The sequence below is a fragment of the Candida theae genome (genome assembly GCF_024610275.1).
Source record: "Candida theae strain CBS 12239 chromosome Unknown scaffold18, whole genome shotgun sequence".
NCBI classification, from domain to species: Eukaryota; Fungi; Ascomycota; class Pichiomycetes; order Serinales; family Debaryomycetaceae; genus Lodderomyces; species Lodderomyces theae.
Window position 1 is genome coordinate 137,217 of NW_026261479.1, and position 27,180 is coordinate 164,396.

At 40.9% G+C, this 27,180-nt stretch overlaps 16 protein-coding genes across 16 annotated transcripts; 10 read left to right on the forward strand and 6 right to left on the reverse strand. All coding sequences in view use genetic code 12, as the record gives it.

The window, feature by feature from the left end:
• Positions 1-159: 159 nt before the first annotated feature.
• RPN7 (proteasome regulatory particle lid subunit) lies at positions 160-1,359 on the forward strand (the record flags this gene model as incomplete). Its single annotated transcript, XM_051754143.1, has 1 exon — positions 160-1,359. One exon carries the CDS (start codon positions 160-162, stop codon positions 1,357-1,359), a length of 1,200 nt encoding a protein of 399 aa, XP_051606946.1.
• A 348-nt stretch (positions 1,360-1,707) lies between these two features.
• On the reverse strand, positions 1,708-3,818 carry KGF57_004615 (AOS1; the record flags this gene model as incomplete). The annotated part of the gene is made up of 3 exons (XM_051754144.1): positions 1,708-2,720; positions 2,780-2,849; positions 3,087-3,818. 3 exons carry the CDS (start codon positions 3,816-3,818, stop codon positions 1,708-1,710), a joined length of 1,815 nt encoding a protein of 604 aa, XP_051606947.1.
• Positions 3,819-4,109: 291 nt separating this feature from the next.
• On the forward strand, positions 4,110-4,667 carry KGF57_004616 (HDA3; the record flags this gene model as incomplete). Its single annotated transcript, XM_051754145.1, has 1 exon — positions 4,110-4,667. One exon carries the CDS (start codon positions 4,110-4,112, stop codon positions 4,665-4,667), a length of 558 nt encoding a protein of 185 aa, XP_051606948.1.
• Positions 4,668-4,968: 301 nt separating this feature from the next.
• Positions 4,969-7,079, reverse strand: KGF57_004617 (uncharacterized protein; the record flags this gene model as incomplete). Its single annotated transcript, XM_051754146.1, has 3 exons — positions 4,969-5,981; positions 6,041-6,110; positions 6,348-7,079. 3 exons carry the CDS (start codon positions 7,077-7,079, stop codon positions 4,969-4,971), a joined length of 1,815 nt encoding a protein of 604 aa, XP_051606949.1.
• A 291-nt stretch (positions 7,080-7,370) lies between these two features.
• KGF57_004618 (uncharacterized protein) lies at positions 7,371-7,799 on the forward strand (the record flags this gene model as incomplete). Its single annotated transcript, XM_051754147.1, has 1 exon — positions 7,371-7,799. One exon carries the CDS (start codon positions 7,371-7,373, stop codon positions 7,797-7,799), a length of 429 nt encoding a protein of 142 aa, XP_051606950.1.
• An 86-nt stretch (positions 7,800-7,885) lies between these two features.
• Positions 7,886-8,977, forward strand: KGF57_004619 (cleavage polyadenylation factor subunit; the record flags this gene model as incomplete). The annotated part of the gene is made up of 1 exon (XM_051754148.1): positions 7,886-8,977. The coding sequence occupies one exon, from the start codon at positions 7,886-7,888 to the stop codon at positions 8,975-8,977; it is 1,092 nt and encodes a 363-aa protein (XP_051606951.1).
• A 124-nt stretch (positions 8,978-9,101) lies between these two features.
• On the forward strand, positions 9,102-10,232 carry KGF57_004620 (uncharacterized protein; the record flags this gene model as incomplete). The annotated part of the gene is made up of 2 exons (XM_051754149.1): positions 9,102-9,665; positions 9,732-10,232. 2 exons carry the CDS (start codon positions 9,102-9,104, stop codon positions 10,230-10,232), a joined length of 1,065 nt encoding a protein of 354 aa, XP_051606952.1.
• A 56-nt stretch (positions 10,233-10,288) lies between these two features.
• Positions 10,289-10,996, reverse strand: ASR2 (Asr2p; the record flags this gene model as incomplete). Its single annotated transcript, XM_051754150.1, has 1 exon — positions 10,289-10,996. The coding sequence occupies one exon, from the start codon at positions 10,994-10,996 to the stop codon at positions 10,289-10,291; it is 708 nt and encodes a 235-aa protein (XP_051606953.1).
• Positions 10,997-11,939: 943 nt separating this feature from the next.
• On the forward strand, positions 11,940-12,233 carry KGF57_004622 (uncharacterized protein; the record flags this gene model as incomplete). The annotated part of the gene is made up of 1 exon (XM_051754151.1): positions 11,940-12,233. One exon carries the CDS (start codon positions 11,940-11,942, stop codon positions 12,231-12,233), a length of 294 nt encoding a protein of 97 aa, XP_051606954.1.
• Positions 12,234-12,378: 145 nt separating this feature from the next.
• PEX13 (peroxin) lies at positions 12,379-13,689 on the reverse strand (the record flags this gene model as incomplete). The annotated part of the gene is made up of 1 exon (XM_051754152.1): positions 12,379-13,689. The coding sequence occupies one exon, from the start codon at positions 13,687-13,689 to the stop codon at positions 12,379-12,381; it is 1,311 nt and encodes a 436-aa protein (XP_051606955.1).
• A 753-nt stretch (positions 13,690-14,442) lies between these two features.
• On the reverse strand, positions 14,443-16,014 carry PDK2 (protein kinase; the record flags this gene model as incomplete). The annotated part of the gene is made up of 1 exon (XM_051754153.1): positions 14,443-16,014. One exon carries the CDS (start codon positions 16,012-16,014, stop codon positions 14,443-14,445), a length of 1,572 nt encoding a protein of 523 aa, XP_051606956.1.
• A 1,501-nt stretch (positions 16,015-17,515) lies between these two features.
• Positions 17,516-17,842, forward strand: KGF57_004625 (uncharacterized protein; the record flags this gene model as incomplete). Its single annotated transcript, XM_051754154.1, has 1 exon — positions 17,516-17,842. The coding sequence occupies one exon, from the start codon at positions 17,516-17,518 to the stop codon at positions 17,840-17,842; it is 327 nt and encodes a 108-aa protein (XP_051606957.1).
• Positions 17,843-18,335: 493 nt separating this feature from the next.
• On the forward strand, positions 18,336-19,226 carry NIT2 (putative hydrolase; the record flags this gene model as incomplete). The annotated part of the gene is made up of 1 exon (XM_051754155.1): positions 18,336-19,226. The coding sequence occupies one exon, from the start codon at positions 18,336-18,338 to the stop codon at positions 19,224-19,226; it is 891 nt and encodes a 296-aa protein (XP_051606958.1).
• A 43-nt stretch (positions 19,227-19,269) lies between these two features.
• On the reverse strand, positions 19,270-19,836 carry KGF57_004627 (uncharacterized protein; the record flags this gene model as incomplete). Its single annotated transcript, XM_051754156.1, has 1 exon — positions 19,270-19,836. One exon carries the CDS (start codon positions 19,834-19,836, stop codon positions 19,270-19,272), a length of 567 nt encoding a protein of 188 aa, XP_051606959.1.
• A 1,006-nt stretch (positions 19,837-20,842) lies between these two features.
• Positions 20,843-23,023, forward strand: YTA6 (putative AAA family ATPase; the record flags this gene model as incomplete). The annotated part of the gene is made up of 1 exon (XM_051754158.1): positions 20,843-23,023. The coding sequence occupies one exon, from the start codon at positions 20,843-20,845 to the stop codon at positions 23,021-23,023; it is 2,181 nt and encodes a 726-aa protein (XP_051606960.1).
• A 2,539-nt stretch (positions 23,024-25,562) lies between these two features.
• On the forward strand, positions 25,563-26,858 carry KGF57_004629 (SANT/Myb-like DNA-binding domain-containing protein; the record flags this gene model as incomplete). Its single annotated transcript, XM_051754159.1, has 1 exon — positions 25,563-26,858. The coding sequence occupies one exon, from the start codon at positions 25,563-25,565 to the stop codon at positions 26,856-26,858; it is 1,296 nt and encodes a 431-aa protein (XP_051606961.1).
• Positions 26,859-27,180: the final 322 nt, after the last annotated feature.

The window sequence follows — 27,180 nt, forward strand, 5'->3', positions numbered from 1 at the left end:
AAAAAAAAAAACCCGGAAAAAAAACAAATTTGCAATAGATTTGGAAAAAAAAAAAAAAATCCATTAAATTGACCTTTTTTTTTTTTTTTTTTTTTTTTCTCTCTCTGTCTCTCTCAATAGTTTTGTTGTTACACTTTATCAGAGAAGAATCACGCCACCATGGAAATAGAATCAGACGTTCCCCATATCCCTAATCATAAGTTATCGGAGAAGGAGTTTTTACTTACTACGTCAATCTCAGCCGAAGAAAGAAAGAAGATTGTGGATGATTTGGTACATGCAGTCAAAAGCGATCATCTTGCTCCATACTACAAGTATTTACACGAACAAGTAAAGGACTTCCCCTTTGATGAAAGTCTCCACCAAGAGCTCGTTGCAAAGAATGAGGAGGAGATTAACGAATTGAAGCTGCAGATTAAAGAGGCTGAAGGCGAAGAGGAAACCGAATTGGATGTTGTTACCACGACGACAAAATTGGCTGAGTACTATACAAAAATCATTGATAGAGCCAACGCTACGGAAACGTTGAACAGAGCGGTGGAATTGACATCTGATACTGGGAAAAAGATTGACAATTTGTTGACCTTGACCCGACTTGATTTTTTCTTCAATGATTTACCACAAGTTCGTAAGGACCTTGACCAAGTGTCTGTTCTCATTGAAAAGGGTGGTGACTGGGAACGTCGTAATAGGTTCAAGGCTTACAATGGAATTTATTTGCTTGCCACCAGAAACTTTTCCGAAGCATCAAAGCTACTCACAGATTCGTTGGCCACTTTTACATCGACCGAATTGTGCACATATGAACAAATTGCACATTATGCTATAGTCGCGGGTGTGATTTCATTGGACAGAGTTGACTTGAAGGAAAAGATCATTGATTCACCAGAAATCTTGTCGATCTACTCATCAGCCCCAGAGTTGGAGCCTTTACTCAACTTGACAAACTCTTTATACACATGCCAGTACAACTGCTTGTTTGACTACCTTTTACAATCGTATGACCAGTTGCTATTGCCAAATAAGTATTTGCATGCTCATGCAAATTATTTCCTTCGAGAAATGAGATGCAAAGCTTATGGTCAATTGTTGGAGAGTTACAAGTCCTTGTCGTTGAAGTCAATGGCTGCCAACTTCAATATCAGTGAAGATTTCTTGGACCAGGATTTATGCAGGTTCATTCCAAACAAAAAGCTCAATTGTGTTATTGACAAGGTTAATGGAATTATAGAAACAAACAGACCCGACAACAAGAATAACCAATATCATTTGTTGATCAAGCAAGGTGACACTTTACTTACCAAGTTGCAAAAATATGGGGCTGCTGTGAAGTTGAGTGGAGCTGAGAGAGTTGTATAGGAATAATGTAGTTGAGTTATATTATACATAGAGAGTCAATTGATACGAAAAACTCACTCAACGCCTTGAAGGAATCCAAGCAAGAGCAAACCAATTTGAGTGAACGTCTACAGGATGCAAGAAGAAAGTGTGACGAATACGAGATTGTTCAAGCATCGAAAAGAGCCAAATTTGAAGCTGAAAGCCAAACACTCTTTAAAGAAATTAGGAGCTTGGAAGTTGCAAATAAGCAACTAGAAACTGAACTTGGAGATTCCTTCAAATTTTTAAAAGACACTGCACATTTCAAAAAGCGCAAGGCACGAACTAGTACACCTAATAAGTAGAATCTAATGTATTTTGTACCCATCACATAGAATAAATTGGCATTACGGCCTTTGTCGCATCCAATATGATAACATTGTTCATAGGCGTGTTGTTTTTACTCAAGAATCGTATAACCTCTTGGGCCAAAGTTCCACCTAATACAGCAGCTGTCGGCGAAAATTCAGCAAATGCTTGTTGACTCAATTTCTTGATGTCATCCTCCGAAAACGACGACAAAGGTAGGTTCAAAGTCTTGTATGTTTCTTTCACCTTTTCCGTCAATAGATCGATATCGACTTCGTCACTAGGCTTCGAGGGCCTGGAGATGTCAAATAAAGCAAAGATGATCGGCAACACGCTACACCTGCGCAACTCTCTCTGGCTTGCGTACTTTGCGATTTCCTGTGAGCGGAATACATGTTCAAGCGGGGAAAACACATCCTCAACAGTGACCACATCAACGTGCTTTTCACGATCAGGCTTGACTGCAGTTATTTTTTTGTTTCGTGCCATCTCCACGTTCACTTTCCGTGGTTTTGAACTTTTATTGTATTCGTTGTAGGACGTGTGTTGGATGAGGTCGGCTATGATGTAACCAAAATATCCATGCATCCCACTTACGTGGAGTGGAATGTTCAACTTTCTCGTGATTTCATTAAGTCGAAAGATTTGGGGCTTACTAATCTCCGTAGCAACAACAAAATCGAATTTTTTGAAATAGTTAGGGTTTGAAAGTGCATCATCCAAGTGCGTCGTGTTGATACTCAAATCAACCTTGGTGTTTAATTCCTTGATATTGTCAACCACCAATGGCAATTTCAACTGTCCCACTATAGACAAATCATTTGGCAAAAAGAATTGGGCTGTGAAGTCTTCCTCTTTAACAACGGAGCTGTCAAGAATCTCTATTGAGTTCAATCCACCCAAGACCAAGTTTTTGACACATTCAGTCCCCACTGCTCCGAGATTTATGACTAAGATTTTCGTTGACCGTAGTCTCAACTGGGTTGCCATCCCCCACAATCTGATTTGCCTGTCGTACAATGCAATCTCATCTATCAAAATGTCAGTAATCAGGGAGTCCGAGTATATAAAAGTAACCGCTAATACATACCTGCGGTTAATTCTGTCTCAGTGGTCATATCGTTTTCAATGTGTGATCCAGGTGGTGTTGAAAATGCTTTCTGCGAAGAGATCGCGTAAATCAGTAAAATCATCAACAAACACTTCGGCTCAGCGATGTACAATCATAAACGTGCATTCTTATATACTAACTACAGAGCTGTTTCTCGCGAGTCTTTCAACTCCCGATTGATGTTAATTGGCAAAATCAAGCATTCTGTGTTGGGGAGACCATTCTCGCAAAGATCACTGTAGTAGAGAAGGTACATTGGCATATACCTGTCCACAAACAGTTTCACCTCCTCGTCACACATTCCCTGGCCTTTCAAAGCAATCAAAGCATGTTCTTGCTCAATCCTCCATTTGTAAACATTCTCGACTGTGTCAGTTTGTAGAATAACAAAGTGTGTAAACATTTCCCAAATAGAGGAATACTTTGAAAGCCGTAAGTTTATATCCTGCAATTGGTATAGTCTGTGACGTTGTAAGATTGAGTCAACTGGGCTTGTGAAGTATCGTATGCTCAACAAATTCTGGTCCAATGGCATGAAACCATTGAACCAACCTTCACAAATCACGACATCGACTGGTTCGTTGAGAGTGCACCCCTCCGTACTCAGGCGATCTCCCAAGCCGCCAAACGCCGATTTGTCATAGAAAGGAATTGTTACAGGCACCCAATCATTTTTGTAGTTGTTACAAATCCGGTGGAGAACCGATTGTAACAAACTCAAATCGTGCGTTCCTGGTAGACCTCTTCCGAAAAGTAGCTTATTGTCATCTTGTGCTGCTTCCTGGGTTACCTTCTCTTGCTCTGAGCGTTTGAGATAAAAATCATCAACCAGGAACTGAATGAATCTTAGTTTGGGGTAGTTATCTCGTAACGTCTGGGTCAAGTGCGACGCCAAATATGTTTTACCCGAGCCTTGAGGTCCAGAAACACCCACAGTCAACGGTTTCAAGGCATGTTTGAAATCATGAAGGTCGATGGCTTTGGATACAAATTTGATTGATGCCTCAAGTGTTGTCATTGCGTAGTTTGCTTAACAATTATAGTAGGTTTTGGTCCCATAACTGTGAAAAATTCCAAACTACGCACAAGAGCTGTAAGTTACAAAACTCGACTAAAATATATTATTCAACGTCTATAAAGCCTTCAACTGCTTCAACTTGTCTATCAATTGGTCCACATTCTCATCTTTGACACCAGCTTGCCTTCCTGGTGGCTGCTTGTCATACAAACTTATACTCCGATTGATGTGGAAAGATCTCTTTTAACGGAAGCTCATTTCCATTACACTCCGTATGGATTGCAGCCAACTATGGAGCTCAAATCAGCTCCAACATATTACGAAACAAAACGTCTACAACTGGACTATATCACCAATCCATTAAAGAACTCGTATAATGAGTTGATTGGAATCACTGGTACAACAGAGTCGCCGGATACTGGCATATTGACTCATAAGTCCATCCTCCAGTTGAATGCCGCCTGCAAGACTTTGAAAAGAACGAGAGATGAGCTTGCTTCATACAACCATTTTGACTCTCCAGAGATTCAGGAAAAAATTGGAAGAAGAGAGAGGGAAATGAGACTTGCAGTTTCCAAAATCTTTGATGATCTAGATCATGCACAGCAAAGAATAGACAGTGGCAGCAAATGGTATACAAGAAAGAATGAACAGGTGGAACAATTAGAGTCGTCAATAGAGGAAAAAGAACGCGAGATTTCAGAATTTCGGAATACCCTCGATTCAAAAGAGAAAAAGTCATACGTACTGAATCAAGTGAAGATATGGGAGCTAGAAAAACAGATTAAGCAGTTCATTTCACGAATTAAATCGAAAGATGACGAAAGAAACTTCACTAATAAGGAGTAGAAAAACTCACTCAACGCCTTGAAGGAATCCAAGCAAGAGCAAACCAATTTGAGTGAACGTCTACAGGATGCAAGAAGAAAGTGTGACGAATACGAGATTGTTCAAGCATCGAAAAGAGCCAAATTTGAAGCTGAAAGCCAAACACTCTTTAAAGAAATTAGGAGCTTGGAAGTTGCAAATAAGCAACTAGAAACTGAACTTGGAGATTCCTTCAAATTTTTAAAAGACACTGCACATTTCAAAAAGCGCAAGGCACGAACTAGTACACCTAATAAGTAGAATCTAATGTATTTTGTACCCATCACATAGAATAAATTGGCATTACGGCCTTTGTCGCATCCAATATGATAACATTGTTCATAGGCGTGTTGTTTTTACTCAAGAATCGTATAACCTCTTGGGCCAAAGTTCCACCTAATACAGCAGCTGTCGGCGAAAATTCAGCAAATGCTTGTTGACTCAATTTCTTGATGTCATCCTCCGAAAACGACGACAAAGGTAGGTTCAAAGTCCTGTATGTTTCTTTCACCTTTTCCGTCAATAGATCGATATCGACTTCGTCACTAGGCTTCGAGGGCCTGGAGATGTCAAATAAAGCAAAGATGATCGGCAACACGCTACACCTGCGCAACTCTCTCTGGCTTGCGTACTTTGCGATTTCCTGTGAGCGGAATACATGTTCAAGCGGGGAAAACACATCCTCAACAGTGACCACATCAACGTGCTTTTCACGATCAGGCTTGACTGCAGTTATTTTTTTGTTTCGTGCCATCTCCACGTTCACTTTCCGTGGTTTTGAACTTTTATTGTATTCGTTGTAGGACGTGTGTTGGATGAGGTCGGCTATGATGTAACCAAAATATCCATGCATCCCACTTACGTGGAGTGGAATGTTCAACTTTCTCGTGATTTCATTAAGTCGAAAGATTTGGGGCTTACTAATCTCCGTAGCAACAACAAAATCGAATTTTTTGAAATAGTTAGGGTTTGAAAGTGCATCATCCAAGTGCGTCGTGTTGATACTCAAATCAACCTTGGTGTTTAATTCCTTGATATTGTCAACCACCAATGGCAATTTCAACTGTCCCACTATAGACAAATCATTTGGCAAAAAGAATTGGGCTGTGAAGTCTTCCTCTTTAACAACGGAGCTGTCAAGAATCTCTATTGAGTTCAATCCACCCAAGACCAAGTTTTTGACACATTCAGTCCCCACTGCTCCGAGATTTATGACTAAGATTTTCGTTGACCGTAGTCTCAACTGGGTTGCCATCCCCCACAATCTGATTTGCCTGTCGTACAACGCAATCTCATCTATCAAAATGTCAGTAATCAGGGAGTCCGAGTATATAAAAGTAACCGCTGATACATACCTGCGGTTAATTCTGTCTCAGTGGTCATATCGTTTTCAATGTGTGAACCAGGTGGTGATGAAAATGCTTTCTGCGAAGAGATCGCGTAAATCAGTAAAATCATCAACAAACACTTCGGCTCAGCGATGTACAATCATAAACGTGCATTCTTATATACTAACTACAGAGCTGTTTCTCGCGAGTCTTTCAACTCCCGATTGATGTTAATTGGCAAAATCAAGCATTCTGTGTTGGGGAGACCATTCTCGCAAAGATCACTGTAGTAGAGAAGGTACATTGGCATATACCTGTCCACAAACAGTTTCACCTCCTCGTCACACATTCCCTGGCCTTTCAAAGCAATCAAAGCATGTTCTTGCTCAATCCTCCATTTGTAAACATTCTCGACTGTGTCAGTTTGTAGAATAACAAAGTGTGTAAACATTTCCCAAATAGAGGAATACTTTGAAAGCCGTAAGTTTATATCCTGCAATTGGTATAGTCTGTGACGTTGTAAGATTGAGTCAACTGGGCTTGTGAAGTATCGTATGCTCAACAAATTCTGGTCCAATGGCATGAAACCATTGAACCAACCTTCACAAATCACGACATCGACTGGTTCGTTGAGAGTGCACCCCTCCGTACTCAGGCGATCTCCCAAGCCGCCAAACGCCGATTTGTCATAGAAAGGAATTGTTACAGGCACCCAATCATTTTTGTAGTTGTTACAAATCCGGTGGAGAACCGATTGTAACAAACTCAAATCGTGCGTTCCTGGTAGACCTCTTCCGAAAAGTAGCTTATTGTCATCTTGTGCTGCTTCCTGGGTTACCTTCTCTTGCTCTGAGCGTTTGAGATAAAAATCATCAACCAGGAACTGAATGAATCTTAGTTTGGGGTAGTTATCTCGTAACGTCTGGGTCAAGTGCGACGCCAAATATGTTTTACCCGAGCCTTGAGGTCCAGAAACACCCACAGTCAACGGTTTCAAGGCATGTTTGAAATCATGAAGGTCGATGGCTTTGGATACAAATTTGATTGATGCCTCAAGTGTTGTCATTGCGTAGTTTGCTTAACAATTATAGTAGGTTTTGGTCCCATAACTGTGAAAAATTCCAAACTACGCACAAGAGCTGTAAGTTACAAAACTCGACTAAAATATATTATTCAACGTCTATAAAGCCTTCAACTGCTTCAACTTGTCTATCAATTGGTCCACATTCTCATCTTTGACACCAGCTTGCCTTCCTGGTGGCTGCTTGTCATACAAACTTATACTCCGATTGATGTGGAAAGATCTCTTTTAACGGAAGCTCATTTCCATTACACTCCGTATGGATTGCAGCCAACTATGGAGCTCAAATCAGCTCCAACATATTACGAAACAAAACGTCTACAACTGGACTATATCACCAATCCATTAAAGAACTCGTATAATGAGTTGATTGGAATCACTGGTACAACAGAGTCGTCAGATACTGGCATATTGACTCATAAGTCCATCCTCCAGTTGAATGCCGCCTGCAAGACTTTGAAAAGAACGAGAGATGAGCTTGCTTCATACAACCATTTTGACTCTCCAGAGATTCAGGAAAAAATTGGAAGAAGAGAGAGGGAAATGAGACTTGCAGTTTCCAAAATCTTTGATGATCTAGATCATGCACAGCAAAGAATAGACAGTGGCAGCAAATGGTATACAAGAAAGAATGAACAGGTGGAACAATTAAAGTCAATCGGTAGTGGATATGTAACTCACAAAAGGGAGAGGACAGTAAAATAAAAAAAAAAAAAAATAGCTTCAACGAAAAAAAAAAATAGAAGTACAACCATTCTCTATCTTTTCTCACATCTTTAGCCTCATTACAGATGCCTTCTATACCAATCAACTCTAGTATTCTCTTTGTTGGCCAGGTTCCACGTGAATGGGACGAGGAGACTGTCAAGTCGGTTGTTTGTGGGTCAGGAAAAATTGTAGACGTGAGATTAGGATCCGATGGCGATGGTAAAAATAAGGGATACTGCTTTGTTGAATATCAATCCACCCAGGAAGCCCGGAATGCAGCACCCTTGTTGGGCTCGATTTCCATATATGACAATGGGAAAATTAGACACCTCAAGATAGAGGGATCGAAAGAGGCGTTCAAGGGGAGTGGCGTATCTCCCGAACCAAGAAGAATTCTTGCGCTAAGAAGAAACAAGTTACCAAGAAACGTCCAACTACCTTCAGCAATGACAGGGGGAGGAAGCCCCTTTATGGGAAGAGCAAACTCTCCAATACCAAATCAAGGAATGCCAGTACCAACTGCATCCAGTTTCAACCCAAACATACCCGTTAACGGACCAACTGAAACTGTACCCATGAAGTTTACCCAAGCCACCAAGACATTTCCATATGCGCCTACCCTTCCATTTGCGACTCCTGACAACATAAATGCTACGCTAAGTAAGATCCAACCCGCGCAGTTGGTTGAAACCCTCGCCGCTATGAAAAACCTTTTACAAGCTGACCCATCGAAAGCACAAAACCTATCTCAAATGGACCCAGACTTTGCCGTGTGCGCAGCCCAAGTGTTGTTGTTGATGGGGTTTGTTGATAACGAGGTTCTCACCTCCATGTCCACACCGTCTGCATCATCTACACCGCAACCCAGCTCTCAACCGTTGTATCTGCAGCCACAAACTCAGCTAGGAATTCCAACTAATGGAAATTCTCCATACATGGCGCAACTGCAGATGACGGGAGGAGCTGCTGCTGCTGCTGCTGCTGCTGCTGCTGCGTGGCCGAAGTTGCCTATAGAGACGCAAAATGCGTTGCGGAATATGGATGCTGAGACGGCGAAGAAAGCGCTTGAGTTCATAAACATGTCTGAAGAATATTTTAGGAGCTTATCATACCACGAAAAGACCCAGATTAATCAGTTTAGGCAATCGTTGGGAGTACATACGTATCCTGTGTAGAGTAACCTGCCTTGAAGAATAGAGAATAAATATTTGGTACAATTTTTTTGTTTTTTCTTCTTCCTTTTTGCTCTCCTTCACAGTCTAACCTTTTAGCCACATTTCAAAATTGTAACAAGCAATAATGGACTCGCCTATGGTTATTGACTTTGACGTTTCAAACGGAGATACCAGCAACATTCCCTTTTGGTTGCGTGATGTGTTTGACCGTGCTTTGGATGCGGCTGGGCTTGGTAGTCGTCTGGCTTCGGACGATGCTATTGCCAATCTCGTTAAAGTTGATGCGTCGCAATTAATGGATAAAGAATGTGCCATATGCTATGACAGGTTTCAGACAGAGAAAATAGACATCAAAGAGGTCCCGGAACTGCCTGATGGAGGGAACCATAGGGAGTTATTATCACAGGATAAGGAGTTCAAGTTGAAACTACGAGACACGTATGGCTTACAAATGGAGTCACTAGAGAGGTCAGCAACGTTTACTGATCCTCCATTATTTTTCCCCACTGATGTTGGAGCGAGTTTATATAGCAGGTTCCCACAGCGCAACTTGTCAACGTTTGAAAATGTGACTGTTTATGACCAATTTCCTCGCAACTGTAACGACAGTAAGGAAAGAAAAGAAAGGAAAATAGAGCAATACAAGAAAGAAGGGCACATAGCAGTTAAAATGCCGGAGTGCGGACATGTCTTTGGTCTATCTTGTATCGTTGAGTGGTTAAAAGCACACGTGTCGTGCCCCTTGTGCCGGAAGGAAGTTGAGGCTAGGAGGAATAATCCTGAGGTGTCAAAGAGGGAAGATATAGCGGAGAATGCTGTTGCCAATTATAATACTGAGTCTGAAATCGTTGAGCATTTGATGAACCACTCAACAGATATATTCCGACCATTCAGGCGACCATTTAACCCACGAGTTACTCCGGTGACCGATTCATACATGGACCAGAATTGGGCAACACCCCCTTACCAATCACGTCCCTTGCGATCTAGAGATCCTAGTATTGTATTACCAAAACGATTCCCGTTTCCTGATCCTTTGGCTGGTTCAAGCTTTTCTCGCATGCGGAGGGGGTTTCGAGACTCAAGGCGAGTGAGAAGGACTAGGTCGATGAATGATAATGAAGAGGAACAGGAGTCTAGAAGGAGAAGAAGTGGCTCAAATGAGTCAAGTAGAAGTGCTAGAAGAGTCAATTTTTCTCCTCATACTACCAACATCGACGATTTACACGATTCGAGTGATAGTGATATGCAATAGGGTAAAATATGAGACAACCGATTGTTATTCATTATAAATTGTGTATAGGGTTTTTTCTACATAGCATCATCAGGTCTGTTTTGCTCAATTGGGGCTTTTCTTCCCTTATCTTGCAAACTAGCATATCCTTTGATGTTTTCTCTAACCTCTTCTCTACCCTCTGCCTCTTCCAATTCTATACGCTTTTCGTAAGATAATTCAGCAGCATTTTCAACAGTTTCTCTGGCTTTTTCAGCGATGTCGTCATGTTTGGAACCATTGGTTTTCACTGCTTGTTGGGCTGTTTCAATACCGTCAGCGAGAACTTCTCCCGTCTTCTTGTTTACTGAATCAGCGGCTGATTTAGCCTTGTCTGCAAGATCAGACGGGTTAACAGTCTTTTGAGCACTGTCAATGGTGTCAGCTAAGACTTTGCCAGTCTTTTTGTTGACGGTATCAGCAGCAGACTTGACGGTTTCAGCGGCACTTTGAAATGTAGATTGTGCACCATCTTTGGCGTCTTCGAGGTTTGATTTGGCAGTTTCTTTAGCATCTTGAGCTGCATCCTGTGCATCATCCAATTTGCTGGCGGCTTTTCTTCCACCGTCCAAGTTGATATCTTGAGCTTTGTTTTCCAATTCGCCTTCCTTGCGCTTCTTTTCTTCTAAACCTTTCTTTCCAAACACAGCTTGGGTAGCAGCATCGACGATACCGTAGTTTCTTGAGATGACAACTGGTCTGTGTGCAATTGGTCTAATTGATCTAATAACTGATTGGCGAAACATTGCGAAGTTGTTGTTGTGAAAGGTCGAGAATTAGTTTGACAAATTGGACGGGGAGGAGGATTTTGATTGCTACTTATACTACTCGAGGCAATACACAAAACTGTGTTTGCTACACACATATACACAAAGATATAGCAACAAATCAAAGACCTTGGATTACAAGCACACCGTCGAACTAATTTTCACTAGATCAAAGACATATCAAGTATTCAATACTCTCGGTGCTGTCATTTGCACTATAATTCTCTCTACCGACCAAGAGATATTCATGTCGAGGGTGTTGAGGGTCTTATGAGTAGCAAGTGAGCTATGTCGTCATTATGCATTTTTTAATATTACACAAAAAACACCGGCTAATAGGGTAAAAGTTGTGACCAAACCGCACGAGGGGGGGGGGGGGGGGGTACTGTAAAAATGAAAAGGAAAACTTTTCACAGACACAANGGGGGGGGGGGGGGGGGGGGGGGGATTGCTGTCGGTCCAATGAAGCTAAGCAGACAGAGGAGAGTAGATGGCTTTAAAAGAAATGGAATGACTACCTCACTGTTTGTAAACCACGTAAGGATGAACAATTGAGCGTGAATCAACCCTTCGAACTAAGATGAGTGATTGCAATTCAATGCAGCGTGCTTATTATTGGTCTTTGACTGAGACACACAACGGTAGTAACAAGAGCTGGTCGCGGATAGAAAGGAGGGGTGGGTGTGGGGAACATAAGGCTACAGACTCTTCCATTTCGTATATGCATGCATGAGATTAGTTGGTGTGTGTAATTAACTACACCCAGCCACATTCTGCATGACTAAGTAGTGGAAATGGGGAGAAGAAAAGCTGCAAAAGAACTGTAGACTAAACCAAGGGGTAAAAAATGTCACTTATAAATATGTAGTGCTTCCGCCAAAGCCTGTTTCTTTTCCAAATCTTGAGTCGGTAACATCTCAAAATGTTTCCAAAGCAATTGAAAAGACAGATCCCCTTGGCTACTACTCAACTTCGCAATTACGTTGCCAAACAGCACACCCAGCCCTCAATCAAGCAATGGGCTACAGAGACAGCTTCAACGTTGAATAAAAAAACAGGAGAGATTCTCGCTGAAGGAATTGATGTGGCACAACATTTGAAACATCACAGTGATGCTATTCACAAGGTGCGTGTGGCCGAACGTGGGTACAAGAACTTGAAAGATAAAGGTGAAAAGGTTGAGAGTGAGCAGTGCCGTCCTGACGATGGATTGTGAGGGGCCTGGACCTGGACCTGCACCTATGCTTGCATGAAGTTTGTAGTATATAGTCTTTAACAGGATAATTTAATCTCAATCGAGCAATCGTAGAGCATCTCTACACTTTGAATTACTTTGCGTATTCAAATAATTAAAGAACACTCTACATACTCTTGAACTCCTCTAACATTTGTTCTGGCTTGATGGTTTGAGCAACTGCTGGCGCCGACTCTGCCAGCTTCAATTGTGGTTGCAGTTTTCGCTCAATTACCGTCAAAAAGTTACTCGGCACGTAACCTACTTTTCCTGTCCTGGTTCTAACCTTCCACCATTTGGATTCATTGCCTACAGGATCCTGTTTTGATAAAATTGCCACTAGCTCATTAGGCTTTAATTCAGCTTCCATTTGTGGGTTTTCTGGATTGAATTCGTACAAAGCCTTGGCAAATTGCAAGTTTGATGGGTCAAAGTTTGCACCACCCAATTGTTGTTGCTGTTGTTGCTGGTGCTGCAGCAGCATTTCCATCTTGCGCCTGTTTTGTTCATTAAGCATTTGTATTGCTTTGCTTAGCAAATAAGGAAGACCAATCGATGCAGCAAGGAAGATAAGTAGTGGTTTTAAGGACATTCTGGGTGGTTTATTGCCGTTTGCACCGTTTCTTTTGATTTGGTCCTCCAACTTTTTTTGTTTGGCTTCGAATTTATTGAATTCATTAAAATTTATGCCATTGTTGTAAACTTGTCCCGTTAGTTTGGCAAACAACTTTTTGACAAGCTTAATCAAGGCAAATATTCCAAGCAAAGATCCAAGGGCATTTTTCAAATTACCAAATTGCTCAGCGAGATTGACCATGGTGAAGAACGAAGAATGGGTCGCCATATACGTAGCTTCCAACATTTGTGCAAATCCACCAACTGCTCCAATTATACTCTCTATCAAATGAAATGTCGCTTGTGTACCTTCTCCAAAACCTCCTTGCATCATACCAGGTTGATTATACATTCCACTACCGTAACCTCCGCCATACATCCCAGACCCATACATTCCCAGCCCATACATTCCGGAACCGTAACCCGAACCATACATCCCAGAGCCATAACCTCCATACATACTTGAGCCAAATCCCGATCCATACATACCAGAACCATAGCCAGAGCCATAGCCCGACCCATACATTGATGACCCATAACCAGATGAGCCATAGCCGTTGCCATACGTTGACGACGTCCCATAAGCGTTGTTGTTAGTGTTGTTTCCATATGGCGACGTTTGTGCCATGTTATTGAATTCGTTTGTAAGGGATGTTGGTCGGTCAGGTAAAGATGGATTTGTTGATGTCGCTGTCCCTGCCCCTGTCGCCGTTGTCGCTGAATCCGATATTCCCCCCGGCATAGTTGTAGATTGTTGAGTTGATGCTGCACTGGTGCCCAGTGATACTTCCCAGGGCTTGGTTCTTGGTGCTGATGATGACATGCTGTGTATTATTGGTTCTTGTGATTGATGAGCTAAGTATTGATTGTTTAAGCAAAAGTGGAGTTCAATTCTCTTTTTTTTTTTGTTTTTTTGTTTTTTTTTGTTTTTCTCTTCTGTTGTTTTTAAATTTTTTTTTTTTTTTTTCCTTCTCATTGCTTTCATTTATTTAGATTGACACAGTAATTTCGAATTGATTCAATGTGTACAAAGATTGGCAGGGAATGGGCGGAAGCATGTGGTTGGCACCAACGAGTTATAAGACAATGTGTAGAACTTCCCAACTCTTCTCTTCTTACCCGCTTGTAACAGTTTCTGTTACTCTATATAAGTAGAATACACAAACGGTAACATGAACTAGAAGTGATACAGAGTTTGAAATAGTAGTAACACAGTTCCTTAACAAGCAGCCTTCACGCGGCAGAAAACTCTTCTACCAAATGAACTTCTTCATACGTGGCACCATCACCACGAGAGCCCTTCTCCGACGCTTCTTTATAATACACGTCGCTGCTCTCGCTCCTCGGTTATTTAAAACTTACACAAAATCTTTACCCCATACTCCACCGCCCGCGACGCTTTGTTTTGCAACCACAATATACAACCAAATACATTATACCAATGTTCTGGACTCTACTCTATACACCTTATACATCAAGCAAAACTAGCCCACATCAAGTATCCAAAGAGCACAGTGTATACACCAACACAAGACATGAAGGTGCTTATCCTGACACTCCTCGAATACCTGTCTAGTCATGGTAACGGCTCATTTGAGCTACTCAACCTGTTCAAGTGCAAATACACATCTGTTCCGTAACCTTCCATTGAAATCAACTTCAAGTCACCTCCAAAGTATTGTGCATATAAACGACTAATGGGCAAGCCGTAACCAAATCCAGCCATTGGTGCTTTGAAGCTAGTTTGGCTGTACTCTGGTTCTAATTTGGGTGTTTCATTCACGGTCGTGTACAAGTATGTCCAAATCAAGGGTAAGGACGAACGGGGGATCCCTCCACCTTCGTCCGAGATTTTGATTGCGATATCTTCTGTTCCCTCAGATATGATGACTTTAATTGGTGGGTATTCCAAGTCATTAATGTCAACCTCGTCTAACTTCGTGCCCGGGTGTTCGTCAACATACTTCTGCTTCAATTTTGGGGTGTGGAATTCAATGGTTGCACGTAAGGAGTTTTTCAAAGTCTCAAACAACATGTGGATCAAGTGTCCGGGAACATACATAAAACTGATGTCTTGCTGTGGTGCAACCAACTGTATTTCAGGTGCTTCAAACAACCCATAAAACTCTTCACAGATGTACTTTGCAGTTTCAATGGCGTCCTCAGCAATCTCACCCACATTACAATCAGTGCAAATGACACCAACATAATTCGACCTACCTGGTTTCTTCGTGGTTCCCTCAGCACCGTTGATAAGTTTCAGTAGCCGCTGCTTGGTTGGCGAGTTTTGTGCCATATTCAATGCTAAATGTTGGCCAATCAACATCCGAATTCCAATCCTCGACATGTAGAAGCGGTCAAGAAAAGTTTGAATTTGCGAGTTGACAAAAACAGTTTTGTTTTTAGATTTCCATTCTTGAACTCCTTGAGCCATGGTTGCGACTGTTGCATCATGTCTCTTTTTGATCTTCTCCAACGCTTCAAACACTGTCTTATTGTATGCGTAGACTTCTTTGGGCCATACAATATTCGTAGGACAAGGCAGGAAATAGGTCATGCCATACGTAGGCGATTCACTTCTTATGGTTGTATTTTCTTGGTCGTTTCTCGGTATTCTAGTTTTGCTAACGGTGGGTAGTTTCGTGTGGTCAAGGTTTTGATGGTGATGATGGTGCCGAACCACTATTCCATCATCGCTAAATACATTATTAATAGCTGGGTTATCTTCTTGCACCTCAGAAATCTTGTGAATCTCTTCCTGGATATTCGGTTGGTCGTCCTTATCATCAATCTTGAACCCTTGACTGTTGCCATTATTACTATACAACAATTTTTTCAAATTTTCATCAATCACCGGCTTGGGCAACTCCGTCAACTCTTGGAATGACTGGGCATACCAGTCTTTAACTTTTATGGTGGATGGACTTTCGTTCAATCCCAAGGGTGCATACTCCAAATCCTTCACCTTCTTGGCTAATCTTATCGGTAACTCCTCAACAATAAACTTGGAAGCTAGAAAGATCGATCCCGGTGATGGTGTAGGGCCGAACTGCACCATTTGTCGCAAAGATATTGGCGTTTGGTTGTAAATAGCATATTGGAATATTTTGTCTTTTAAAGCTTTGGTTAATTCCCACCCAGTACCCATTTTGAATTGAGCTCACCTGGCAATATTGAGATATTTTCTGTTTCGTGGTTGAGTGAGGAAAAGTTCGTTCGTGCTAGTTCTTTTTGAAGTGTGCTGATAATATGCTCCAGTGATTTTAGTAGTTTAAATCAAATTATTGGGGTAAGAGTTGTTCGACAGTGGAGAAAGAGAGAGAGAGAGAGAGGGAAAAAGTATCACAATAGTTTTTCAAGAGTCGTGTGCTTTGGTCAACAAAATTGTCTAAGGGCGAAGAGTCGTAGTGTAAACTGAGTAGCAGACGTAGGTGGAACAACCGCAGCATCATGACGACATTGGTTACAAAGAAAGAGAGAGAGATAAAGAGAGAGAGATAGAGAGGGAGAGAGGAAGAAAGAGATAAAAGACGGGCCAGGTTGAGACCCATCCGTTTTCAAGATACTTGTGTTCGTGGTAGTTTTCATCCCGAGGAACTTCTCTAAAACAGGAACTTCTCTAAAACAGGAACTTCTCTAAAACAAACAGACCGGCACAACCATACTAGCCAGACCCGTCTTGAAACATACATTGAGATGGACCTAGCAGCAAATAGCTGCCCTTTTCAGTGTTTTGGCAAGACATGCCCGACAGGTAAAGAAAGTGTCAACGGTAACTGTTCCGAAAAAATTACATAAGTGCTAGTACCTCGGACTTTTGTTCCACCACCCCACGAAAGACGAAAAAAATGAGTAACAAAGATGGAACCAGATTTCATTGGACAGAAACAAAACGTCAGACGACCACAAAAAAGGTTCAGTACTCAATATGTTGCATTTGAATAAAAGACTAAGTAGAGAGTGGGAACTTAAACCAGTCTACTGACAGAACAGGCTAAATGAACAAACAGTACCTGGGTGAATGGAAGTTTGTAGAATAAAGCGAAAAACTTCAATGTTTGTTTGCATGTGAGAGAACAAATAAATTGATTGTAGGAGAAACGGAACTTTTTTTTATTTTTAGTCACAGCACAAAAGGAGGCCAATAATGGCATGACTTTTTGATAAGACCTCTTGAAGCAAGACAGTTACAATCACAAGAGACACACGCGGGTACATATCTTCGTCCCTTTCGGAGGTCATTGCGACCGTAGAGCGGCTTTTGGCCCGAACTACAATTCTTAGAATGTTCGGAAGTTAATGTGCGAATCCTTTGTAAAATATGACGGATACCCGGGAGGACAAACAAATCTTTTTTAAGCTCGGTTTAATTACGATTAAAGACAATGTTACACAATATTTTGCTTCTCTAGTCATTCTAAAGAATGATGAAATGAGTCAGCCTTAACTAAATACTGCATATAGGTTTGATTGACACAAGAATAGAAGAGAAAAAAAATCTGGAGAAACGGAGGAAATCAAATTTCACGACATCCTCAGCTTCAGTATAAATACACCATGATATTTTCTTCAGAGATTGCCGTTACTCTTCCAGTATCTTAACCAACTACTTTATACTTTATACCACTTAACTATTCATATTAATTACAATGGTTGCACAAAGAATTCTCAGCATAAGCAACATTCAAACTGCTGCTAGGCATTGGGTTCCAATTGCTAAACACCAAATCACAAAGTACCCAAAACCACAATCCACTCAACTTATATCAAAGCAATTTTACTCATCAAGGATAAGATGCGTCAACTACAACTACAACAACATCAACGATGTGTCTTTGGTATCCAACGACGACGTCATCAATGCTTCTGCAACCAGCTCCACCAGATCTTCAACCAACGACGATGCCGAACCTTTTGAGCCAACTATTTACTCCTCAGAAGATATACACACTGCTGGTCCAGTTAACAGAGCTTAAATGAGGGGAAGCTGCTTGCAGTTGATTTCTGTATATAACGAATTTGATGATTGTTACGATTAGTTTTTAGTTCTTGAATAAATATAAATGCTAAGAAATAGCGATGGTATTGTAGTTGTCTTTGAGCTAAGGCAAAAGACATCCTTTGTGCTTCTGATAACGAACTCCTGAAATGCGGAGAACAGAGGACAGACTGGACTGTGTGTACTGCTCACTCCCCTCATCAAAACTTACTTTGCAAACGTTCGTCATAGAATGCAACGCACAAAGTTTTTGTGTCACTGCTTATCAATGCTATTGAAGTTAATACAGGGTGGTTTTGGGTTGAGGTGGGTCATCTTGAACAAGCAAATAGAGGAGTTTGGAGTGGTTGCCATGAGTCGACCCAAGCCAACACAATTTAGGAAGAAACAGCTCTGGTGAATAAATGGTAGCGGGATTCAGCAAATCTAAAAAAGAAGCCCACACTTTTACAGGCTCTACACATCCTACAATGAAGATAGCCGTTGGTCAGCTATGTTCGTCGTCAAACATCAAATCCAATCTACGTATCGTGTACAAGATTCTCAACCAAGCCATTGAAAATCACGCTCGCATTCTTTTCCTACCAGAAGCTACTGACTACTTGTCTCAGAATGCAGCTCATTCGCTTGAGTTATCGCAACAAGTCAAGTCTACATTCCTCGCCCCACTACTCAACCACATAAAAGCCCTAAACCAGTCTACTTATGTTTCGATTGGCATTCATTTACCTAACTCCTCCACAACCAAGGTTGAAAACGTCCACTTGTTGATTGATCCAACGGGATCGATTATATCTCGGTATCAGAAACTACACTTGTTTGATGTCGATGTACCCAATGGACCTATTTTGAAAGAATCTAACTCAGTTGAACCGGGAAAAGAAGTTGTTAGACCAACTGCAATTGATGACGTTGCCATTATCGGCCTTTCCATCTGCTACGACATCCGATTTCCCGAACTTAGCTTGAGATTGCGCCAACTTGGTGCCAATATCCTAACATTCCCAAGTGCTTTTACAACCAAAACAGGGGAGGCCCATTGGGAAGTGTTGAGCAGGGCTCGTGCTTTGGATTCACAAAGTTTTGTAGTTAATGCAGCTCAATGCGGGTATCATGATGTTGGCACCAATGCTAAAGGAGATGTGATTGAAAGAGTCAGTTATGGTGACTCTATCGTCGTCGATCCATGGGGTACGGTTTTAGCCAGAGCAAGAAAGTTCAATGATGGTGAACTGACTGTTGATGATGATGGTGACTATTATGAGATCATCTATGCGACTTTAGATTTCGACCAGTTACAGAAGATTAGAACAAACATGCCGTTGATAGAGCAACGAAGAGCTGACGTGTTTGGAAAGTGAAACGACAATAGATCCAACAATTTATAAAACAATATTTACCAGCTTAATTTCCTCTATTCACCATGCGTAGTAAATTCTGAACATCATTTAAATCAACCTTGTTCTTCAAGTACTCAATACCTTGGTCGATTGTGTCGCCTCCGATATTCTCCCTTAAATAATCTAGTCCTTCATCAATAATGAGATTTCCCGTTTTCCCACCATTTGCCGCATCTTCCGCAGCTTGCCAATATTCGTGATAGCTTTGCTCTTGACCTTTGGCGAAGGACCCCATTGTGGTTTTGCCAATACTATAAAACATTGATGCAAAACTTTGAATTCGAGGGATGTCAAAGTTGTAAAAAGTTTCCCAACCTCTTACTGATATAGCATATGCCAAGACAACGAATGACACAACCATTATCAGCTTGATAAGACTTACTGTGAACCTTATCCATGCTCTGGCCGATTTAACAAGTAGCGAGTACACAATGTACCCAGCAATGACTGTAAACACGATATTTGTGTACTCAGGATATCTCTCATGAGCAGCAACAGCAAAGCCTATGAGAGTTGCAAGGACCCGTTGGAGCACTTTAACAGCAAATGCGAGTACATCAGTGACCTCCATTGCAAACTTTGGTGAGGTTTTGGTGAATCTTGTTTTGCTGGAGAATTTCAAATTAACTTTGACGTGGAGAACGAGAAATATTGCTGCATCCACGCACACCCGTACTTTATACACAGTAATACACTACCCTCTGCAAAAACTTTTCACTTTAAATATTTCTTCTTTGTTTTTTTGTTGGTTTTTTTTTTTTTTCACTCCTCTTCTTCTTCTTCTTTTTATTCTTTAGAAAGTTGCACACCGAAAAATTTGGCAATAAGTTCAGTTACTTGGTATGACAGGTTGGTTGGAATAGTCTCGTCTTTGATTTGGACTCAGTGTCCAATGAAGGGAGCTTGAGTTTCGCTATAAGATTGCCCGTCTCGCCTATTAAGTTAGGGGGATACTATTGATCTTGAGATTTAGGTCAGAGCTGTTTTGGTTCTAGCTTTTGTTCATGCTGTTGACTTATTGTTGATTACATTTCGGTCAGATCAAAGTGGTTAAAAAGAATATTTAAAAGGTAGGAAACTTTTGAGTATCCCGTTATATCACAACATTTTCTCACCAAAGATTTGTAGATTTTCTTATCAATGCGGCTGTGTAGACATTTGTTTTTGAGCGAATTAAACAGTAATGCTGGGGACTGTAGAGTTTGCGCATTACAACGTGGTTTGCTTGATTTAGCTTACAGCGGTGATGGTTCTCTCCAGACCAATCCAAGTCCTACGACTTTACTAATGTCGTGTGTTTACTTTTCGATAATCTCCCCGACAGAGGGGGTCTTCTTTTATCATGACAGAGGGAAGAAAAAAAAAAAAAAAAAAAAAAAAAAAATTAGAAACACTCGCTCCTTCTAATCAAAGAATAGCAAAGGTCGAGATTCATCACATTCCTTTCCTTGCAGCGCCCTTTACATACAAGTCACAATCTCTTTATTTAACAGAGAGGAGTCAATTACATAAATCACTCTTTTTTTGCCAACGTTTACCAGTTATAAATTAGAGACATCGTTTCACTACACAGTAGCATGTTTAGAAAGAAACCCGCTCAGGTTACTTTGGAGGAGCTCGAACAAACATACAACGACTGTTGTAATGAGACAATAAAGAACTTGACATTGGAAGAGGAAAATGACGTTGACGAGGCATTGAAAGGATGGAAAAGTCTACATACTACTTTACTATACAAGTTGGATCTTTTCGACAAATACAGCGCCAAATTGGAGCCACAGGAGAAAACCATATTGGACAATCTAAAAGGAATACGTGATGAAAATGTCAAACATTTGATAAGGGTTCAGCTCAGGCTAGACGAAAAGAATCGAAAACTGAAACGGGAAGCAAATGGTGTAACACCACCTGTGCCACCACCACCAAGAGGTGCCAGAGACAAGAGTGTGCCATCATTGAGGGTATCACTGCCATCCAACTCCTTTGGAAGTTCAGCATCTCTGCTGAGGCCTTTAATGAGATCGTTGCGTAGCAGCGCAAGTAAAGGAAGCAGCGTTCCGAGCTCCAGACTAGCAAAAGAATCAGTCCAACAGGCTTCCCAAGCAGCGTCAAAGTCATGGCAGAAGCCAAATAAATACAAATTTGACATGTCTGCTTCACCCAAAGTTGAAGTATCGAGCTACTTTGCTGACTTTGATCAGGACACATATACTGCAAGAGGTGATAATTGGGAAAAAGTTGACTCGTCAAGATCTTCATCAGGGTTGTCAGAAAATTACGAAGAGCCCAACTTAATAGACATGGACGACACTACTGAGCCAAAAGACGTATACCGATCTATGGATGATTTGACAATAAAAATGGTTTCAGAAAGTCCTCAGAAACCAACTCAATCAAGAAATGACAAGGGAGGTATTCCCGAGCATATTTCAAAGAGCACCACCGATGTGCGTCCAAAGCCCAAGGGCCCATATACGTACAACAAACCAAAGCCATTGAATCTACACAAGTTGATGCAGCAACTGAAAAAACCCACACTGACATCATCTTCGCAAGCTAAGCCAAAGCCGACGATAACCTATAACTACGTCAAGCCTAAAACCACGCAAGTGAAGTCACGACCAGCAACCAATGGAGCAACCAATGGAGCAACCAATGGAGCTTCGAAGAAAGCTGTACCCCCGAAGCAAGGGCCAGAGGAAGAGAAGGAATCGATCAATAGCCCTACTATGGATGATTTGCTAAGTGGTTATGACGGGGACAAATTTGCACCTGTGGCAGATCCTGTACATTCGTTAACGACAGAGAAGGAGCAGGACGCTTTAATTGCATCTGTACGCGGACTCGATCCAATTGCAGCGAAGAACATTCTTAATGACGTTGTTGTTCGCGGAGATGAGGTTTACTGGGATGATATAGTTGGCTTGGAAGGTGCCAAAAACTCATTGAAAGAAGCCGTGGTGTATCCATTTTTGCGGCCAGATTTATTCAAAGGTTTGAGGGAACCGACAAGGGGGATGTTACTTTTTGGTCCACCAGGGACAGGGAAGACAATGTTGGCTAGAGCAGTTGCAACGGAATCACAGTCGACATTTTTCAGTATCAGCTCTTCATCATTAACCTCAAAGTATTTGGGTGAGTCAGAGAAACTTGTCAAGGCATTGTTCCTCTTGGCAAGAAAGTTGGCACCTTCGATTGTGTTTATGGATGAGATTGATTCGATTTTGTCTTCGAGATCCGATGGTGAAAACGAAAGTACTAGACGTATCAAGAATGAGTTCCTTGTTCAGTGGTCTGAACTATCCAGTGCTGCTGCCGGGCGTGATTCCGGGGAAGATGTATCGCGTGTACTTATTCTCGGAGCCACAAACTTGCCATGGTCTATTGACGAAGCAGCAAGGAGGAGATTTGTGCGTCGACAATACATTCCCTTGCCGGAGGCAGAAGCGAGGAAACACCAAATTATGAAGTTGTTACAGTATCAGAAGAATACGTTGTCGGATGAAGATTATGACAAGTTGATTCAATTGACTGAAGGGTTCAGTGGTAGTGATATTACGGCATTGGCAAAAGATTCAGCGATGGGTCCATTAAGATCTTTAGGCGACAAGTTGTTGCTGACACCCACTGATCAGATAAGGCCTATCAGTTTGCAGGATTTTGAAAACAGTTTAAAATATATCAGGCCAAGTGTGTCGAAAGAAGGGCTTCAAGAATATGAAGATTGGGCAGAGAAATTTGGCTCAAGTGGTGCGTAATGTGGATACAAGTGACGATATAAAATAAGCAGGACACGCTTGAGGGAAAAGGGTATCATGATTGCAATCCAGTTATTTCGTGGTGCAGTTGTAACGACTTACATACAAATCCTAATATAATGAAAATGCATTTAATTGTTGTAAAAATACCTCTCGGCTATTAATGTTTCACAAGTTCGTGCAGCTCACAAATGCCGAACTGTTCTTCGCTAACTGTTTTTTATTTTCTTTTTTAACAAGGCGCAACAAGTATTGAAAGTGTAATCTCTTGTGACAATATCTCCGCTTGAAGCTGGTTCTGGATTTCATGTTCCTTTTATGGCACAGAATCTGCAATCAAGATGCAGGGCTGCAAATTGCAAAACTGACTTGCATGACCCCAAGAACAGCTTTGGTGAAATATGGTACTTACCACTTTTGCGTTATCTTAATGCTCTATCATGTTGAGTAGCCTCTGCCGATAATCTGTTAACAAGATTTACCACTCGAATCTAAATTTAGAAACAGCCCTCTCGGAAAAAATTCGCACCATTTAGGCGCGTAATTAATGATATAAGCGAAATGCCTGACAACACCGTAAGCAAAAGAGTAATTACAAAACTAACCGTTAAAACTAATACGATTCAAATTCTTTAGATATGAGTTTGCTTTCTCTATAAAGCCAGGCTTGGCGTGCGGGCTTTACCGGGTGAACTTGTCTTCTGTGGCTCCGTTAAAAAAAAAAAGAAAAAAAAATAATAAACGTGGTTTGGCTTTCTAGTTTGGTCAATACTGTTGCTGGTTATGATACTTATTATTTATTCAATCTTAATCTTTTGACTATGTATTGTTATGTAAACAATAAGGCACACAATTTATGGAAATTATAAACATTCCACTTTGGATCACAGAACACATGGATCAGTGTTCATAACCTGTGGCTTCTGTTGCTCTATCTCAATCTTAGTTGCTTAGGGTTTTTTTTCCGCTCGTTTCGCCGGTTCTACGCAGACACCTATTGTTTTTTTTTTATTTTTTTATTTTTTATTCTTTATTCTTTTTTCTTCTCAAGTCTAGAACACAATTTTGCGCTAAGGCGTAAAAAATTAGCGAATGTCCTCTTTGTTCATTACATCAAAAGCCATTGATTTGAATAGAAATAATTGCTGACTTGGTGCATTTGTATGACGACAAGGTGTAGCTGGAGCGGCTCTTATGTCTCTGGAGTTGTGAAAGTTTTTTTTTTTGAACCTCGGCTCAACTTCAAACTCCTTAAGCTAGCCGATTTGTGTTGTACTCAATTTGGAGTCAGAAATGGGGAATATGACATGTACTGAATTGGTGAATATTAATCTGAGAAGGGCGGACAGTACATGTTCGAAAGGTAGCCCCTATAGCCAGCTTCAATAATACAGTGAGAGAGGAATGGCCAGGTTTCTGTAACTCCTTCATCTTCAGATCTCACACACACATCCAAACTATATCCTCACTTGATAATTACGGTGGTTATGACCAAAAAGCATTTGGCATATGGCATAATTTCAAACAATTTCAAAAGTACGATAATGTATACCCTTGGGGGTGGGTTTTGTGTCAGCCGACGGACTTAAAGTATATAAGATTTAGGTCGATTGAAACGGGTAGGAAATGCCAGTAAATTTCTGTAGGACCGGAAAGTACCGCGCTTAACTTACAAGTAGAGTAAATATTACGCAATTTGTTGATTTGCAATGCTCTTTTTTCAAGATTACATGCATATGTAGACCAGGCAAGTTCAGGGATAGTTCAGATTATGAGCCGAATATTTTTTGTATGCATGAATTGAACTAATGCTTCTATTATCTTTAATTAGAATCTAGGGTTTGTGGCACATAAGAATTGACTTTCTTATTTGTGTAACATTGCATGCAGAAACAAAGAAATAGAGAAAAAAGTAGCCAAAGAAAAAAAAAAAAAAAAAACCAAAAAAAATTAAATGTTTTATTTATTTTAGACTGCATTCAAACCTTCATCCTCTTATTACCACTTTTGTTACCTTCTGTGACATTTATTACTACTACATTTTCAGTTTTGTATTATTTCATATGAACTGTATACGTCTAAAGAAGAAAAAAACAAAAAAAAAAAAAAAAAAATTCAATTAAAAATAAAAATAGGTGACGTTATATCATAGAAAAGGTCAATAAATATATATATGAGAAGCTCAGTGGAAGCTTCTTGAAAAGTAAGCTGTGCCTATGTCCTGCAATCAATTCATTTGCGGTTTTTTTTCCAATTTCGTGAATTATTGAAGCTTCTCACACTTCATTAAACCTATTTCACGCAGAGCGCCGTTCGACAGACTAAGACCACTCACCACTAGTGCAAAATTTAGTGTCACTATCCGCTCGCTTCGTATTGCCCAAAAAGACAATCTTTCAAATTTTCAGTCCAAAGTTATTTATTAGGTACTTCACATATCGTTCATATTCAAGTATTCTCATTCGATAAACAAACACACTACATTCACTACAAAGTCTAAAAAAAAAAGTCACTCATTTGCAACTCAATTGATCGGGCTATGATAACTTTAATGGGGAATAAAGACATTTTCAAACCTTCTACGTACCCAAAAAGAAAACGCAAGAATGAACAGGCGGGAATAGCGAAACCGAGAAGCTTGAGATACAAACCATCAACAGAAGCACTAAATTTGATAACAAAACAAACCAATTTACCCGAGGCCATTCAAAGCGAGTCGGATACTTCATTACAGTCAATCTCAAATCAGGATGACAGCAAATTAGATGTGTCTTTTACCTCCAGAACGTCCCAGGACAGAACTGCTACTACGGAGAAGCTGGCCCCTGATTTGCCATCGAGTCTGAATCTGAATCTGAATCTGAATCTGACATTTGTACCAGAACGAGAAGCGCTGCCCATCTTACCACATATAAATATGGGACGAAGCTTGACTCTTCCCTCAAGGCACGTCAAAAGTGAACTAGATATTCGTGATTCAGATATACTACAGGCAACTGCAACCAGTCAACAAACTATTCCAAGTTTGTCTACACATCAACCGACGCAGACGCATCATCCACTGCAACACACACATACAATGAATCCAACTTACCAACACCAGCAGAATGTCCAGTATTATTTTCATTCTCCCCAACACCAACTGAATCAATCGTTTCAACTGGCGTCTATTCTTGAAGGAGGACCCTACCGTCCTTCTCTAATCCCACTACAACAAATGCCGGGTGCCTATATTCCCAACCAAGAGTTATATCTTTTTAATCAACAGCACCATCCACCACCACATCATCTGCTACCACAACAACAGTATACTCCGATGAACATGGCGAGCTACTATCAGTATCCTGCACCCTCACTGTCACAAATGGTTCAACCTCCACAGCAGATGTACTACAACGTGCTACCGTATTCAGTTACAGATCCCCCATACGCTAATATGCACGGGATGCCAAGAAAATCCAAACAGTCTTCTACATGGTCGGCCGACGAAGACAAAGTATTGAGAGAATTGAAAGAGGTACAGAAATTAGGGTGGAGAGAAATTTCTTCCTTCTTCCAAGACCGTACACCAAATGCTTGTCAATTTAGATGGAGAAGGATCATTAGCAACTTGGATGCGAATTCAAGAGTACCGAGCTCAGAAGCGTTCGATAGGGAAAAAGTACTGAATTCTTCATCAACTAGTGTTACCCAGATAGCCATTCAAGAAGAGCTTCAATCTCCATATGTCGTACCTGCATCACACAGTCGTGGCAACACTGACGATGACAAAGATGAAGTTGCCGACAAGGAAAGTCAAAAACTGTCCAACAAGATTGACTTTTTACTAAATTAAATAACCCTTGCACCTTGCATGAGAAACAAATACTCTACACAGATAAACTAATAAACCTATTCCTCAATTTTTGGTCGGAAATGTAGAAAGATAGCTCTATTACATGGACTGGTTTTGAACCTCGTCTAAATAAATACAGCAAAATACAATGGTCATCATTTACTTGTTTCCCGCCCCATCAATAGCAGAAATTTCCTACGCATTCCTAAACTTCAAACTCATCATTCGTCTTCGTGGTTAATTTTAAACCCGGTTATTTAGGTGGTTTTCTCTTTTGGAAGGCAGATTTATTGACAAACCTCCCCTCCCCCCCCCCCCCCCC